This window comes from Meleagris gallopavo, chromosome 7 (assembly GCF_000146605.3).
Source record: "Meleagris gallopavo isolate NT-WF06-2002-E0010 breed Aviagen turkey brand Nicholas breeding stock chromosome 7, Turkey_5.1, whole genome shotgun sequence".
NCBI lineage: Eukaryota > Metazoa > Chordata > Aves > Galliformes > Phasianidae > Meleagris > Meleagris gallopavo.
In genome coordinates, this window is record NC_015017.2 from 24,616,186 (window position 1) to 24,634,255 (window position 18,070).

Here is an 18,070-nt window from a genome sequence, read left to right on the forward strand (position 1 = left end):
AAGCGGGCCGGTGGCTCCTTGCCATGAGCAGCCCGAAGGCAGCATGAAAGCGGGCAGGCGCGGCTATCCAGCCCGCTCCGGTGTAGGATGGCTCTTGGCGAAGTGTTGCTGCTGCTCCTGCAAAGGTCGGTGGGGACGGGGGGACGAAGTGGGGAGGAGTGGTTGTCCTCGGGGTCGGGGCCCCCGGCTCATTGGGAACCCCGGGCAGTCGCCCCTCCAAGGGAGAGAGTGGAGGAAAAGGGTGGAGGAGCAGCCGGGACCCCAGTCCCGGGGCAGCCTGACCCCCCCGGGGCAGTCGGAGCACCCTCAGCACGCAGCGGGGCCGGGGTGTCTCGAGGGAGAAGGCTGAAGTTGACGGGATCCGTGTTATCGTGACTGGTAGGAAACACCCAGGGACTGTAAGGTCATCGGGGCAGGCAGAAATATTTGCTTAAATGGGATTTCTTCTCCCTGCTTCCCCTCCCTTCCCCGGTCTTTCTTGGGCTCGGGTAGGGCAGCGCGCTTTGGTAACATCTGTTTCTCAGAGCCGACAAATCTGTGAATGATGATTTGGGAAGGGCTGGGGACGCTGGGCTGAGACTGAGGGCTTCTTGTGGAGGTGTGGGAACGGCACGGTGGTGAGAGTGCCTTGTGAAAATAAAAGGAAGACTGGTTTTTGCTAGGAACATCCAGGCTGAGATGGGCTGGGTGAAGGCTTCCCAGCCCACAGCCTTCACACTGATACGGCTCTGGAACTTGTTCTGCATAGTGCAAGTTTTTTAATGGGAGATCAGTGTGGTATCTCTTAGTGGCTGAGCATCAATGTCCCCAACAGCACTTGCATCTTTTGTTTAAGGTTGTTGTTTCTCTTAAAGACTAAAGCCGTTAAATTCAGGCTTTTCTTCATGATGGAATCCCCAGGTGAAGATGGGATTTCACAATGCATACATTTGCAATGCAGAAGCACTGCTACCCCAGTTATTGACCCAAAGCTAGCCAGAGCAGAGCTGAAACACGGGTTTTGTGAGATGCTGATCTCTGTAAGCCTGAGGAGAACATCCTACTTCATGCCAACTAAGCAACATCTGTAAGAAGAGGCACATAACCTGGTAGTCTCTGTGGAGCTGCTAACGGAAAGTCTATAGAGCTAAGCCGCCGTGAAAGCCAGGCCTCTAGGTGGAGGGGGAGGGGAAACAGCTGGCTCTTCTCTCTCCTTTTGAAATGTTAACTGTGTTTGCAGTTCTGGTTTAAGGGTCAGTAACAAAAAGGGTTTTGTGACACTGGTTGCTTTCTTTTTTTTGTGACCTTGGTAGTCAAATTGGAATGGGCAGAAAGTATAAGAAGCTACCTGTTACACTGTCATAGAAAACCAAAGGCAGTCCAGTAGTGGAAGAGCTCCCTAAGCACAAGCAGTACCAAACTTTGTACTTGAGGAGGGATTTGGGTGTCCCAGACACTAACATCAGTGTGTTCTGATGGCAGCTTCTGCCGTTCAATGGAGGTGCTCTGAAGTGGCAACCTGGCCTTTGAAGCTTTGTGTATCTGGCATTGTCAGTGTTCATCTTTGCTTTGGGGGCGACGTGTCTTCTCTAGGACTTCTCACTGATCTCAGCCTTGTAGTAGAGAGGTCACCTCTGGCTATGTTAAGATTGGATACACGAAACACTTTGGAGTAATTCTCCCTGCTGTGCCCCATCAGTGAATTTCCCTTTGCCTCTCCTTTTTCCTGTGACAGATGCCTAATGTATCTTGATCTTTGCACCAGCCAGGTAGGTTTCATTGTGCCAACGAAAACTTTTGGTGAGAGGAATTGAGCAGCTGAGCCTATGGCTTGCTCTCAAACAGAGGTTGGTGCTTTTTGTGCTGTTGAGTTTGGAAGTGATGTGGATGCTTCATCTCCTAAGTAGCAACAACAATGCTGAACTAAAACAAACAAACAAAAAAACTCAACATCCAACAAACCAGTGGTCCTGAGTGCGTTTTGTGTAACTGGTCATTCCTCTGAAAGATTTTGACAGACAAACTATCACATAAATCACCTCTTATCTTTTGCAGCAGCAGTGACCTTGTTCCTGCTTTTGTGCCTGTTTCTCTTGGTGAGTTTCTGATTGTGTCAGCTTTGCAACTATTGGGATCCATACAGGGAAAGTGAATGACACTTAGTACCAGTTTTCCTCTGACCCAGATAGTCCCCTACATGAACTAAATAAGGACTACTTGTCTGTCCTGCAGTATGGAGAAATACGAATCCTAATATAGGAGTGCTTCGGAGCAAGAGTCTGTCACTTGTTCTCAGCCATAAAAAGGGGGAGCTAAGCGCAGTAACCTTGCACGGCCTCCAGGCCAATGGCCTCAGTCAGCCAGGAGCAGCCAAGCAAGGCCTCTTGCAGTATTTCCTAAATGCACAAACCCAAAGTAATGACCTAGTGTAATGGGATGCCCCTTAGCATTGCAGAACGGGCTTTGAAGGCAGGCTGATGAGAGGGTTCACATTCTGATGGCGTTCTGATAACTAGAGACAGTCATTTAGTTTTCCTCTCAAATCAGCCCAGGATCTACGGTTTAAAATAATTCTATGTTTCTTTTATCACCATCTCCTCAGTTACCTGTGTGATTCTGTCTGAGGCTCCGATGAAATGGCTGTGATGTGGGAATACAGGGAAAGAGGAGGTTCAGTGCATGCAGTGTTCAGCTGCATACTCCGACTGTCACAAGGTCAGAGCTTGGTTACCTTTAACCATGGAGCTGAGGGCAGAGTTCAGTGCCATTGCCCCACACTCCCATCAGCACAGGGCTCTGTGGCATGGCCGTGCAGGGCTGGCACCGGGTGGAGTTTGGCTCTTCCTTCTGCATTCTTTGTGTTACTGCCCTGTTTCTTTCTTTGCTTTCTTTCCCCCTTCTTGATTTCTTACTATCCTTCTTGTAATACACAGCAAAGGGAGCTGTGCCAGCAGCCTAGAGCATCTCTGCTCACTGGTCAGAAACAGAACCTTAACTGGAAGTTGGGCAAACTGACGTAATTTCAAGGGCTGTCAGCAGCATCTTAATGAAAGTTATTTCTTCATTAGGTAGAAAGTGAGATCTGATGGTGCTTTTTATAGAAGGTGCTGACATTGTGTTAGAGCAAGCTGCAAGCTTTGCTAAGGAAACTGGTACCTTAGTGCTGCATGGTAGCAAGGGAGAGATCTGCAATAGTATGTCCAAGCCTGTAACATTTCCTAATTTGAATGTATTTTATTTAGTGTTTCAGCGTGAGCCATGGTTACACTGCATAAAGAGCAGTGGAATGCACGGCCAAAGCAGTTCTGTCAAAAATGAGGCAGAGGAGAAAACAATAGTACAGCTAAGGGTGTCAACCAAAGCTTGCTTTGTTTCCCAGTCCTTCCTGAATGAGAAATATGAGGAAACTGTTACCTTCTCCAAATACACTCTGTGGGTTAAGCCTCTGTGTTGCTCATTAGCTGTATCTCAGTAAAGTCAGGAGGATCAAGTGTACCGGCTCTTTGTGGGCGCCAGCCTTGGGCTCAGCTCCTTCTCCTGGCAAGTTCACAAGAAAACGGCTCTGTGAGGTTTGGGAGAGCTGTTGCTGTCTCCTTCCAGCTCTATTAAGAGAAAGCCAGTGAGTCCATGGCAGGAGCAGCTCTTCCAAGCCCCACATTCTCCCACCTCTGCAGGCTGAGTCAGGAGCTCGAGTGGGTTGTGGCAGAAAGAGGTGATAGAGCTGATGGAAACACTGCTCTTCTGGGCAAGCAGGATGAGCACGGCAAGGTGAATGCTACTACTGCAAAAAAAAAAACTAGAACTAGTATGGAATTGTGCTTTCCAATGCCCACCTTGCACCCTGCTACATGTCCTGAGCTAAGCATGTGCAAAGTGCCCAGCAGTCCCGGTGCTGATCTGCTGGAGTACATGAAGACCCATGGGTCTGAACCTGTGTGTGTGTGTCTTCCCCTTGAATGTGGCAATGAGACCTATGAGGATTTGGGCAAAAGTCTTGAGGCCAATAAACTGTCTCTGAACACAAGAAATGGAACTGGAAGCGCGGCTGGCTGCTACAGTGTTCGATCCAGTGCTGAGGAGCAGTAACCTTTTTTTAGGATGATTTAGCTATAAGTATTGTTAAATCTTATCTGTTCATAAAAGGTGTTTTAAGGTCGGGACATTGCTCATGGGTTTCCTCGGGTCTATTTTCTGTGGCTGTGTATTACCATGACACATGAAGCATCAAAGAGCAGAGGAGGTTTGGGATTTTCACAGGGGTGGTTGTGCACAGGGCTCCTCTGCTCACTGCCAGTCACTTTCTGTAACTGTGGTGTGCCCCACATCAGTGCCAGCATTTAGGATGCTTTACCAAGTGTCAATCAGTTCCCAAGATCAAAGCAATCCAAGTGTTGGTTGCTATTTGTCGTCTTTGCAAATTCCACGTGCTGGATGAGTCTAGCTCTCTGGACATGGGGTAGACTTTCATTGTCTGGCTTTGTCTCTCCATTTTCAGGCTGATCATCCAGCCTTATCTTTTGAGATGTGGTTATATACAGGATGTAACAGTCGTACAGAAACTTTCAGATCTTAACTCGTGTTATTAAAGTAGCAAGATCAGCTTTCAGTTACAGCTCTGGGGCTGGGTGCATGGGGGGATACTTATTGTTGAGATTGCTGCATTGTTTTAAACTTTGATAAATTCGTCCAGCCTTAAAGAAACATGGGGTTTGCTTTTATTTGGGCAGAGCTCCTAAACTTTCCATTCATGCCAAGAAACATACAAGAAGTCATAGAGCTTTATTCATCTTGTCAAAAGCCTGGAGAAGGGAGGAAAATAAGAGTAGATAATTGTGAAAAATATAGCTTGGGTAGCTCCCTGCTTAATTCAGGGAATGTGGGTGACTTAACATGCTGCTTTTCTATAAAGTAAGAGCCAGATAGATGTATTGTTTAGGAACTCAGTGCACGGATGCTGACATGAAATAGAAGGGCAATAATTTCACATGACCCCAGAAGGATTTTGGTGTGGTGGTTTTTTTTGTTTGTTTGTTTTTTGTTTTTTTTCCCAAACTGCTATGTTTCAGCACACACCTTGTTAAAACTTTTGTATGTGTTAAGAAAACTAATTTGTCATGTTGAAGTTAGAAAACTCAAAACATTTGAGTCTAAAAATATCACTGATACCATACTATCCAAACACAGCAGAGCCCTGCTGCATTTCAGTGTACTTCTCATCTGTTAACAGGCTTTGTGAAAGACATTTTGGTCTTTGGAAAAAGTTGTGGTTTCTTCTCAAAAGAGAAGAACCTGTTGAGTAGTCAGTCAGTACAGTGGGATTCTTCAGGAGTGGTTTTTGGTTGGGTGAGGAGCTCCAGCTCTCTGCTGGTTAAGCCACTGCCTGTCAGTTGCTATTGCGGAATGGTTCAGTTGCGAATGTTGCATCACACAATGCAGTATGGTGTAAAAATATTTCTAAAATAACTACAGAAGTACATCAGACTGCTTTCTGGAAAAAGATTATGAGTAGGATCTGAGAACTTGTAAATAATTATTAGAAAATACTTAAGGTGATATGCCCAAAAATGCCTCCCTTGCTGTTGTAGAACCACAAACCAAAACTCAACCTGTTTGCTTTTAGTTCATCTTTGATGTGGCTGATTATCCTGAAAGACAAGTGGTCCCTGGGATGAAAGGCAGTTAGTGCATCCCATCTCCTTTCAGATGCTGTTGCCCTGGGCTGTCCCTGTTGGACTGAGGATGTGGAAGCTGCACACATCACCTGAGCTCCTTGCAGATAGTTAGGATGAAATATGAAAATGTCACTGGTGGAGTCCTAATGACACAAGAAATGGAGCCTGCAAAGTGGATTACAGCAGCTAATAGTAGAACAGCTTCTCTTTGATGGGGAGAGAGCCATTAAATACGCTTCAGTTTACATATATGTCATTGGCTTTTTATCTAATGCGATGTGCATAATATCACACTGCAGAAAGTCCTGTGCAGCTCTGGTTTCTCACTCCCTCACCTCCCAGCAGTTCTCAGTGCCTAAGGATGCTCTTCTACCGTATGGGAACTCTGATTTCTTGGTATTTTTGGAAAACAGCAAATATATCTCCCATTTTGCATGTTGTCACGTAAGGACTTGGTAGTTACTATTTGACTGCCCCTGTTGTACTCCTATACACTTGATGGCTCACTGTGCTGCAGCCAGCATTGGCCTTGATGCAGCTCAACACCTCTGAAGTCTTGGAGCCGTGCAACGTTATATTCCAGGCTGCATTAAGGGCTGAAGCCTGGGAGCCAAGTCTGCAGATGAGCCTGGTATAGAGCCCAACATGTGTCCCTTTGCACTGGGTTCTGCTGCAGCCCCTGCCCACACTGAGCACCCTGCAGACCGCGGCCCTGGCTCCAAGGCAGGCTATGGGAAGGGTTGCACAACTCCATATAATTTAACCACACGCTGAATAAATACACTTTCGAGAACTCTTTTGAAGACGTGTTGCCTAATTAATCCTGCAGGGGGTATAATATGTATATTTTTGAAATCCAGTTTTAGCATCGTGCAATTAGCTTTTATGGCCTCAGGATTCTGATTTAAGACATTCTTTCATTACTAATGGTAATCTGTTTTAATTAGAAATGTAAATGTCTTTTAGACCCAAATGTATCTGAGTGGTACAGTGTAAAAAGATGATTCACAGCTAATACCATTTAAGTGCCTCCAGACTGCTATTCATTATACTTTCTGTAGTTTGAACCCTGAGGACCAACATGATGCTCAAACATTGCTCTCAGTTGTAGTATGTGAAGGCTGAATAGATTTCTTTAGGAAACAGAATAAGTATTAATCAACAGGGATCATTAGGAGGGCAGCAGAAGGAAAATCATAGCTGTAGGCAGGAAGGAGGCAAGCACTGCGAGTGTTCCAGCAGTGACTTCAGCTCTCTGACAGCAGAGCACAGCCCTGCCAGGTGCTGAGCAGACAGCAGCATCTTCCCTGGCTGTGTCTCAGTGTCACTGAGCTCACTCAGACTGGAGCATCCTGGGCTGTGTGGGGAGGGCTGGAGCTGCTGGGAGCAGTGCTGTAACATCTGAACTGGCAGTGTGTCTGTCACTGAGTAGGGACTTGAGCACAGCAAGCTGCAGACGAACTCCTAAAGACTAATGTTTCCTGAATATTCACTGCACTCACTTATCCTGGAGATAGATAACTATCGGGTGGGTGGATGCCTGTTATGGGGCATTGTGTGTTACATTCAATGATTACCCCACTCGACAAAGTGTTCTCAGAGTCAAAGAGCCTCTGCTGCTCAACCAGCCTACTCTCACTGTTGTATTCAAATAAAAGTATTTCTTTTCCTAGTTGTTTTGAAGGATGTGGCTAAAAGGAAGTCACTGCTCAGCAACAGTGATGTAGCTTTGAAGAGAGGGTTTGTAATGATAATCTTTCTTGCTTGATAGAATAGTTGTGGAGCTACTTGTGATTACACACTAATGCAGTGGGAAGCCAAGTAATGCTGTTGCAGTGCAGCTCTCTGCTGAGCTGGACTTAAAGTTTTTTTCCCATGTGGAGCTCCTTAGTAATGATGAAGGTTCTGGGAAACCATAGGATGTTCCTTGTGGCCCTCCAGAAACCTGAATCACGCACTTCCTCAGGAGCAGCTGTACTGGGGATGCTGGTAGCTGGGTCAAGGCACAGCCTTGGAGGGCTCAGTAGAGTGCTGCAGGCCCTCCTGCCCTGAGCAGCAGATGTCTCTGAGAGCTCGATTGCCCACCCCATCTCTCCTGCAGATGCAGCGTAGCAGTGATTTCAGCACTAGTAGATGATAAATGCGCAGACTGGTGCTGTGGGGAATGTTCCTTCCAGCCCTGCTCCCTGTCCTGCAGGCAACCGGGACGCAGATCGCATGGGCTGTTACGTGGGGTAGCAAGTGATGTTCTCCATTCCTGCTTAAGCTGAGTGATACAAAGCTTCCCAAAGTCTGACAGTCTTGAGTGTGCACTTAAAAGTCTCCGAGCTGCTTAGCCGTTTTCCTGTGCCGTGTTCAAAGAGCCAAGCATCGCAAACACCAGCAGTTCTTATCTGTGTGTTTTATTTCCCAACCGCTGTTTGCATTTACTTCATTCATTACTTCTCTCAATCCATCCCAACCAGTACCTTTGCTGTGAGCTTGTTTTTCTCGCTGGTATTTCTGGAGGAAAAGGGTGTGCAGGAAGCTGCTTTGAGCAGCAGCCATGGAGGCTGAGGCTGCCATGTGTCTGTTGTCCAGCACCCCAACCTCGTTGTTCTTGGTGGTTTCGTGGTGTCCGCTCTTGCCTGCACCACTCACGACTTATCCTTGTTCCGTTCTTTTCTTTTCAGGGGCTGTCAGAGCCTGAATAATTTAAGAGGGAACAAATGAGAGACGTTCATGGAGGACTCTGTTCTTACCTAGGCACAATTTGACAAGCATGTAGATTGCCTTGGGTTTCCACTGCACCTACCACAACTTTACTAAGAGAAAAGCCCCCTTTCCTAGACATCTGTATCATTCTTGCTTAGTAAAGTTGTTCAAGATCAGCGCCTTTGGAATTGGTTGGTAAATGGACAAAGACTTTCTCTTTGCCCGGAGCTCCTGACAGCCTCCAAGTACCAAAGAGAACTCCACACCACTAGAAAGCAAGAGACAGCTGCTGAATGTTGGAAGCTACTGCATTTGGCAAAAGAAGCTGACGCTAAGATGCACACAGTTGTGTTTGTTTTTTTCTGCTTGTTTTCTGTGCTTTCTGAGCCCTATGTGTGCCTGGAAAGTTTAATGACCAATTCCTTCTTTCTCAACATGCAGTTTTACTTCCTACCCCCAAAAGCTTTGGGTTCTGTTCTTGCTTTTTGTTTTCCAATTCCAATTTATTTTGTCACAGATACTGTTCAGTTGTTTCCATTAGGAATTGTTTGGGAACATAGCTATGATTTCCTTTGAGGTAGGGAGATATAAATAAGACATTCAGATGTCCTCCTCTCTCCTGCAAAGTTCAGCAATGGCTCACTTTGCATAGAGGCTGCTGGCTTCGAGCGTAAAGCAGAGCTATCCTTAGCAATCACAGAATTATTAAGGTTGGAAAAGACCTCTAAGATCATCCAGTCCAATGATGTCATTTGACTGAGAAATGACTTCATTAAATGTGGAAACGTTCTTACAGTAGCTCAATTTGGAAGCTGCTGAATGAAGCTGACCCCTGACGCTTTACAGAAGAATAAGGCTTGTGTTGTATTAACAGCTGCTTGGAAACCACGTGCAATAAATTTTGTTTTTGTGCCCACCACTAGGATAAAAGGCAGTGTTCACCATCTCTGGTACCCTTAGCACTCTCAGCAGAGCATCATTGCTTAGATCAAAGTTTAGAAGTCTGCTTCTGTGTGGGTGTCAAAGCATCTCACAGTTCCTTATGCTAAAAGTAACAGTGTACTTGCAAAGGCCAGCAAATGCTGTTCTTGTTCAGCTTTAATCATGACATTTTCCCCCTCATCATCCCACACAGGTCTCTTTAAAGGTTCAGGGTTAAAACTTTTTTTATTTTTATTTTTTTAAAACATGCATAAGTCTCCTGTCAAAATATATCAAGGAGGATTTTGCTTTGTGTTTGGAGTCCTGTTCATTTTGTTGCTAGTGACACTTACTCTGGAAACTTCAGGGTTTGAGATGGTGTTATTTTTGTCACAGAATGAGGACAGTGTAAATACAAAATGTAAAGTAGAAGAACTTAGAAGTGCTTCAACAAGCTGTTTGACTAAATTGAAATAAATGTTGGTTTGTTCAAAAAAAAAAAAAAGCATGCCCTTTCTGGATCTTGTTACTCTTGACTTTTTATTCCCTTTCTTTACTAAAGTGAGATGCGTGCCTCTTATCTTCAGAAATCCACTCACTCAGCTGTGAGGCATTGCCAGAAGACTGTTCCTGTGTGTGTTCCCTGCAGATGTGTTGCTGGGCTGGATCAGGATGAGTGCTGGGTTCAAGCCCCAGCCAAGAGAATGGGTGAATGAAATTGAGCACATAGATCTACTGTGTTTGTCTTCAAACTATTGCGTGGAGCAACGGCTCCTTTTCTGAGCTTTTCCACACTCCTTCATTCAGTAAAAGTGTATTCTAGAAGGGCATTGCTATGCCTGGGGAGGTAATGAGGGTCCCTTGAAGGACTTGAGGCTGGTCAGTAGCACATCTATCTCATGGTATTTGGGGGCAGGAGCTGGCTAGGAGCATCTCCCCAATAGATGAGTGGGTTCACTCTGTGTGTGATGTCCTCTTGTTATTCTTATCGTGAGCTCAGAGCAGCTTACATGAGGGGTCTTATGGAAAGGCCCATAAATGGAAAGAAACCTCCCATCATGGATGCTCATCATAGCTGTAAGCTGTTATATTGGATGTACGTTTCTGGATGGGACACCTGATGAGGAGGACCACAGGCGTGTCTGCCACTTGAGTGCTGCCAGGTCAAGCTGCACACTTTCCTGAGAGCCTCTTCAGAGGTCAAGGACATGTCCTGCCCTCACTTGCTGCAGCTCCTGGGTTAAATGCTCATCCACAGGAAGCAAGATCCTGCCCTGTATCCGTCTGAGAACCCCTTTTCCTCTTCTCCCTGTGCCTTCCCTAAAGTTGCCTCTGGCAATAGCTTTAAGTCCATATGAAACCATAACTGTGGCGGGAATGACGGTTGTGGCTGTTCTTCTTCTTACCAGCACTGTTGGACAGCAAAGAAGTCATGTTTCCACGCAGAGAGCTCTAGCACTGTGCCTTACCCTTGTGCAGCTTCTCTCCCAGTGGCCCGGCTTGCTCATTCTGCACGCTCTCAGGGTTTCAGGAACTTCTCTTGCAAGGTCTCTAGAGACCATGCGCCTCTGTGCTGCTTCTCCAAGCTTTGGGCTTTCTCTCACCCTTTGAAACTTTCCCAGAACTGCAGTGACTTCTCTCTGACCTCCGGGAACTGGCGCTCTTGAGCCCTGACGCTCCGGCTGGCACAACCAAGACCTGGAGACTACTTTGGGATGTCAGCTTTCCCAGCACATGCTGGATGAAAGCCTCATCTGAGCAACACCAGCTAAAAATAAAAACTATTCAACTGGAGCTAATGGCGGCCTGCCATGAGTTATTGCTCATTAAAGGGAATTGTCAGATGCTTAACTTCAGCTAATCATTTCCTGCTGCGAGATCGGCCTGGTATGAAGCATACTCAAATGTGGGAAGGGGATTCACAATGACTAAATTTAGACAAGGGTGTAATTTATTGGGCTCCCTCTGTAGTTAATGAGAAGAGAGAGGCTGCCGCAGGGGGTGCATCCTGCTCTCATTGCCCTTGGGCAGGAGCAAGCACGGCTCCTTGATTGCTGGGATGAACCAGCACCCTGGCTAGGTGAGTGCCTGCTCTCCTCTGCTTCATCTCCTGCCTGGAAGCAACAACTGGGAAGCTTTGGTACTGCGATCCTCCCAGGAACATCCTTTTTTCATCACAGCAAGACTACGGGGAATTCTGCAGAACATCATCTTTGTCAAATGGCTCTTCTTGCCCGTTTCCAAGAAATATTAGCTATGGAATAAAGAAACAGTTGCATTTTGAATGTTGTGTGATTAATTTATTTTTCCAGTTAATTTTGGAAGTTAGTCTTGTTTGCATGTCTGGCAGTGATCCCAAAAGTCAAAATTTGAGTTCTCACATTACAGTGACTGGAAAGTTTGTCAAGTACGTCTGCTTTTAGCAATGTAGGCTTCTTTCTCTGTTGGACTAGAAACATTTGCATGAAATATTTAACTCCATATCTCTCTTTAAATTTGGACTGAAGTCACTTTATCCACATAAATGGAATTGTGAGAGTCCTGCCAGATTGATTTGTGCTTTTGGGCATTACTTCCAAAGTGAAGCTTCATGCGATGTTCTGAGATACAAACAGAAGATTTAGCCGAAGCTTCCCAAGTCTGCTCATTTCCAGGTGGTTTTAAAGACAGAGAGAACATTTGAACTTGGAGTGAAATTTGCATTGAGATTTTGATAGCAGCATTTCAAGGTGTCTTTACCCTATGGGTGAAGCAGGGTCCAATGCTGCATCCCCTTGTTTCTCCCTTGCTGGCATCTGGGATGCAAGCAGGACAGGGCACAGGTGGGAACCAAGGAGAACTTCAGGAGAGTTTTGCAATTCCATTGTACAAGTTAAATGCACTTCTAATCTAAAGGGCTTTCCATGCCAGTTGTCCTTTATCTGTGTCCAATGCAGGCACTGAAAATTTCCTCATGTTCACTTGGGATCTGGTACAGATGCGGCGCCTGAGGAGGCAGTTTATCTGCTGACATTAAAACTTGTCAGATTCATTATTTACATTTGTCATGAAGCAGTGTTTAGCTTTTTCACTTGAGGAATAGCTGCAAAGTGACTTTGAATTATCCAGATATTGCGACCTCCCTGTGTTTTAGCAAATCCATGCCAGATTTTACATGCAGAATAGGCTCTAACGTTAAAACTAGGATCTGTCCTGTCATCTGCCTAAGCCACAAGGTTTTGTAACCCTGACTTGTGCCAATAAAAATGTTTCTCTGAGCATGTTTTGGACATTGAATACAAAAGCACAGAAGAGACCAAAGAAACAGTGCTTATTGCTCCTTTGGCCATCTTTGCTGAGTAGAGCTTTACCCCTTCAGTGCTGGAGCAGACAGGAGGTGATAGAGCCCCAGGGAGCTCATAAAGCTTCGTGGGGCCTTGAGATGTGACCTGGAGCCTACAGCCTCTTGGATGCAAGAGCTGCTCTTGGACAGGGCCGGGGGAGGGGGCGGTGCATTTTGATGGCTTGGATGATCCTTGTTTGTTTAGTGCGTAATACTAACATAGGGGCTGTGTTTGTGCATAGGGGGAGGCTGGGTACCTCCCTCTTTCCAGGATTTTCTGCTTCAGAGATTCCTGTCCTTCCAGGAAACTGTAGCTTGAGAAAGGACCGACTCAGTCTTTCACCCACGTCTGATTCAATTCTGTCTTTGTCATAAATGTTATTTTACAGCAATCACTGAATATGGGAAATGGGCTCTGCTGAGCAGAGCGGAGTTAATTTATGTGCTCATTGGTCAGATTGTCATTATTGGCTTTCATTCATGAGTGGAATTATTTCTGTGGAAAAAAAAAAAAAAGTTGATTTACATGCACATGCTAACAGAATTACCAAGGTCCCATTCTGGCTCATCTTCTCTGGCTTCTGTGAAAAAAACCCTTTTCTCTCAGGCTGTTTTTCGGGGGTGAGAATTGGAGCCGTGCCTATACCTTCTGGTCCCATGTAATGATTGACCTCTTCTTAGCTCAAGCAGGAGTGTGTCCGGGCATAGTTATGCACCTTCATAGCCCTGTTCTGTGTTAACGTCTGGTTATCAAAGCATACTTCCCTCCTGTCATATATGGTCTATGGTTAGTATGGATCAAAAAGAGAAGCCTTTCCCACTCCCTGTTACAGACTCGGGTTCTGCAGATGGATCCGATGCTGTGTTATCCTGGTCAGACCTCTGCTCCCCTGTGTGCTGTGGGGAACGGGGAGGTAAAAATAAAACGTCTTGGTGTTCAGTTCCAACAGCAATTCCTACTGGCTCAAGTGGGAATACAGCCATACCGCTAGGAGACATCTGTGAGATTTTTGTTTTTCCTTTCACCCAGCGTCGCACAGAGCTGGAACCTTCCATTTTCCGAGTAAAAGAGCTGTGCTTTTGTAGCCGTCTGTTCACTGTGGCAACAACAGCAAGCATTTCATGACTCTGGTGGTGTGAAAGCTCTGAATGTTAAAGCTCTTTGCACTGGCTGTGTATCTGCCACAGTCATATTGCCAGAAGTTTCTTGGAGATTCGTTTAGGGGTGTTTTGGAAACTGTCATTTCTCCTCACTGAATGACTGGGTTGGCCAGGAAGTCCATCTAGCCACACTCATCTGCTGAGCTCCCCACACCCATCCCGCTTCACCAGAGGTCTGTTTTTAGACAGGGCTACAGTGACACGATGACCACGCACTGCAGCTCGCTGCCAGCCCCGCAGTGCCTACAGACCTGCTGCGGTGTGCCTTCAGCCACTTGTTGCAGTGGGTGCCTGAATTACTGCACTATGAGCCGCTGTATTGCACTCAAAGTGCTCTCTGGCTCTTCTTGAGCACAGTCTGCTTCCAGATAGCTCTCGCAGTACATTTTGCAGAGCACATATGTGCTAGTGCTTTGCAAGAAGAACACAGTAATGTGTTCTGCTTGATCCACTCCGTGTTTGGATCTCCACCTCCTACCACGTGCCATGATAAATGTGTTTGTAGCGGTACGTGTCACGGAAGCAGTGCAGCTCACACAAGCAGGGTTTTGGAGGTCATCCCAAAAGTCTTTCCTGGCAGATTTCATGTGTTGCATTTCTCTGTCTGTCATTAAGGGAGCTCTGCTCTTTCTTCAGCTCCACTCTTGCCTTTGTGACTGTGTCAGGTTGACCTGTATTATGTGTAAAAAAATCATTCTCAGCAAGGATGACAAATAACAAGTGTGACTCATTTAAGAACATGGCTGTATTGGCAATTCCTTTGGGGGGGGGGAAAAAAAAAAAAAAAGGTTATGAATATTGTGTATGGATTGTAGGTGTGTGTTTTTGGAAAGCACGTTTGGTCATGGCGGGGAATAAGACAATGAGGTGGGAGTGCTTTGTACGAGTGTTGGGTGCTGAGCAGAGCCACCCAACGCTGGAGGTTCTCATGGTGTCTGAGTAGCAGACGTATGTCCTTTCCATTCTGTTTCCCTGCCTGTCCTCCAGCTAGAGAGCACACTCATGTCCAGAAAGAAGACAAGGCTGGGGCAGTCTCCATGTCCAACCTTGAACTGCTGCATGGCCAACCAAGCCCAGGTCTCCCTCCCTGATCCCTTACAGTGGTGAGCTTGGACATGCAGCAGGCAGGGAGAGTGAAGGAGACTTGATATTTGCTAGGGTCATGTGCCTGGTCCTAGGGGTATGGAAAATAGCCATTCCTGGTAAATAGCCTTTTCCATTACCATTGCCATGACCTTGAGCAGGAAAGTCACAAGCCTCCTTCAAGTAGGATTGTTGCGCTGTGTAACTCTCCTCACTACCCAAAGCTTCCTGAAACTTTTGGGCTGGCAGTATTTTTCACTTGCTGGTCTGAAAGCCTGGTGATCAGTTTGGAGATCATTACTGGCTCTAGGTTAAACTTCAGACAAAATTCCTACAATTGGTGATAGTAGTCTGTTGGCCAGCTCTGGGACTTGCCTGAGTGTTTCTGCCTCACTACTGCCTTTTCTTGGATGGCAGTGGAGAGTTCCTGACAGTCCTTGGGCTGGTGGGGTTGGACCAGACTCCATTTCACTTCCTATCAGCTCCCTTCCATTACTAATAGGTAAATTGACAAGGTGCCTTTGGATCAAGGTTGTAGTTTGGGCTATACTGCTTCCAGGCTGTAGTAAAAGCCTCTCTGTACATTAATTAACAAAGATATGGAAGATAGCTTATCCATGTTTTTCACTCCACCTCTTGCCTAAACTCTCTCCCCAGCAAAGTCCGTGTTACACATACCTTCCCCAGATTACATCCCTGAAAGTGACAGCATACAGAGAAGTAAACAATAGGATCAGAAAATCATTACGCTTGGTAAAGACCTCTAAGGCCATCTAGTTCAACCATCAACCTATCCCCACCCTGCCCACTATGTCCCTCAGTACCAGATCTCAACATTTCTTGAACACCTCCAGGGACAGTGACTCCACCTCCAACCTGAACTGTTTCAGCACTTCTCTTCCCGTGCCTGCAGCACTGCTCCTGTTGCAGTAGGACTTTCTGGCTGGGGGCATGGAGAGGAGGGTGAAGGTGCACGCACTCTATGAGCTGCCCAAGCGCTCAAAATCACCATCTTGAAAGCCTGAATTGTGCTGCCACAAGGTGTGCTGAAAAACTGCCTGAGCATCACGTGGAGCCCACCCCAGGAGCTATCTGAACCCCACTGAACAGAAGATAAGCTGCCCATAGACAAATATTATCTCGCACTCATTGATTTAACGCTATTACACATTCACAGAATATCAGCAGTAGCTGGCTGAAAGCAGGCCTTTCTGAGATAAGACTCCTGTTTTGCCCTGATGGAGGAATGTCTGAAAGCAGTGGACCAGAAAGATCTAAGCAGCAATTCCTGGGATCTGTCATCTTCCCAGGCACACTCGCTCCAACTCCTCCCGTTGTCAGAAAACAGATGAGTGGATTTTCTGCTCTCTGAGAAATGGACTTTGACTTACTCTACTTGGTTGCAGTTATTTCCACATGTTCTAGTACATGATTTTTGATGCCAGGTACGTAATAAATCATTGGTTTGACCTCTGACTGAGGTTGTCTAGTTGTGACGTCTTGGAACTGCACTTTACAAGGTAGGCTGCAATCTCTGCTGGCTTCTAAATCAGGATAGGTGACTGTTCACTGGGAGGGCAGCTCTCCCTCAGCATGTGCATTACCCAATATCCACAGTGGTGTTTGTTGTTGGACTGAGAGTGACTGGATGCACTAGGCTGCATTCATGTGCTGTAACTCATGTTTTTATTTTCTGCTGGGTTGGTTAGGAGACTCAGAGATAAGCATCTAAAAATGTGCAGTAATGTCAGATGACTGCTTTCTGATGTACAATATGAGACATACTTTATGGGAGTGTGACAGAATTTCTGAATTCTGTAAAAATAAATAAATAGTGATTTCTTCTTGAGCTGAATGAAATAAAACATCTCGGTCCCTGTTTGCTCCTGGGGAGGGAGTTGCTTTTGCCACAGTTTCAGGAAGGTGAGAGCAGGACACTTGTTCCTAAAGGGCAATTGAGAAATGTTCCAGCAACTTGTTTGCTTTGTTTCTAAAGACTTATTGATATTGGCACATCTTTGGTCTGTTGCTTCAGGGGGTGAGGGAGGTTGTCCCATTTCCAAGGTGCAGGCCTGAACATGTGTATTGATAATTACAGTTGAATATGGTTCAGCAGAGTCTCTTGCCTAGGATATAATGAAAATCTTTTTAATTTAAAGCCTGCCTCATATCTTCTTGGGTGTTTCCTTTGGTTTGAACAATTTGTCATCTTCTGCAATTGTTCATTTCAATTTCATAGTTCTAGAGAAGGTTTGAAATCTTCTAACAAATTGCTTTCAGGGACAAAGCAGATAATTTCAAGGTGCTTCAAATAACCTTCAAAAGTTAATACGCAGTCAAACCAACAGTAATGTTATTGGGGTCTGGCAAAGGCTGAGAAACATTTATGGCGCTGTGACCTGACAAAGTATTGATGGCTGTCAGGTCTCTTGTAGTAATCTGCTCTTTATGCCTAGCTTCTTTCTGGCAATTCACAATGAAATCTGTGGGAAGAAGCTGAGAAATTCAGCACTGACCATGAAATTCAGGCTCTCATCAAAAACTGGGTAGCTGTACTGCCTGTGACCTTTCGTAAGGACAGATTGTGGTAAAGTGTGTAAGATTGTAAAAGATGTGTGTTGCATGGCATATTCCTCTCTGGCATGCAACGAAAATTTCACAATGTTCAGAGGTCACAAAATTTTCCATCGAAGCATCTTGCATTTTCATGTTGAGGAATGCCAAGTGTTTGATGTGTGCTAGGAAATAGGAGAGGGGCTGTTTTAATCCCTCATGTGCACTGTTTTCTTGCAGAGGCATATTCAGTCTCTTCCAATGAAAACGGGGGCAAGTCCGATTCAGTGGCCAACTTACAGCCCCAGCCATCCCTCAACTCCATCCAGAGCTCTCCCGGCCCCAAGCGCTCGACCAACACACTGAAGAAATGGCTGACGAGCCCCGTGCGCCGGCTGAACAGCGGGAAGGCCGAGAGCAACATCAAGAAGCAAAAGAAGGTGCGAGATGGCAGGAAGAGTTTTGACCTCGGCTCACCAAAGACTGGAGATGAAACCACTCCTCAAGGAGACAGCGCGGATGAGGTGGGTGTTGGTGTCTGTTGCAGGAAAGAATCTCTGATAGTTGGTGGTGGGTGGTTCATGCTTAAGCGAATGTGGCTCGCTTAGGGTCTACAAGGAGCAGTGAATTGTATGAAAAATTAAATTGATTAAAGTTGTGTTGCATACAGCACTGTCTTCCAAAG

General features: G+C 45.9%; 1 protein-coding gene across 2 annotated transcripts in view; it reads left to right on the forward strand.

Moving 5' to 3' along the window:
* Positions 1-6: 6 nt before the first annotated feature.
* LOC104909225 (kalirin-like) overlaps positions 7-18,070 on the forward strand; it is a 64,214-nt gene continuing 46,150 nt past the window's right edge. For both annotated transcript variants that reach the window (XM_031554229.1, XM_019617230.1), the window contains exons 1-2: positions 7-125; positions 17,626-17,909. In XM_031554229.1, the coding sequence (XP_031410089.1) occupies positions 44-125; positions 17,626-17,909 (366 nt within the window). In that variant the 5' untranslated portion in view covers positions 7-43. The remainder of the gene's footprint in view (positions 126-17,625; positions 17,910-18,070) is intronic.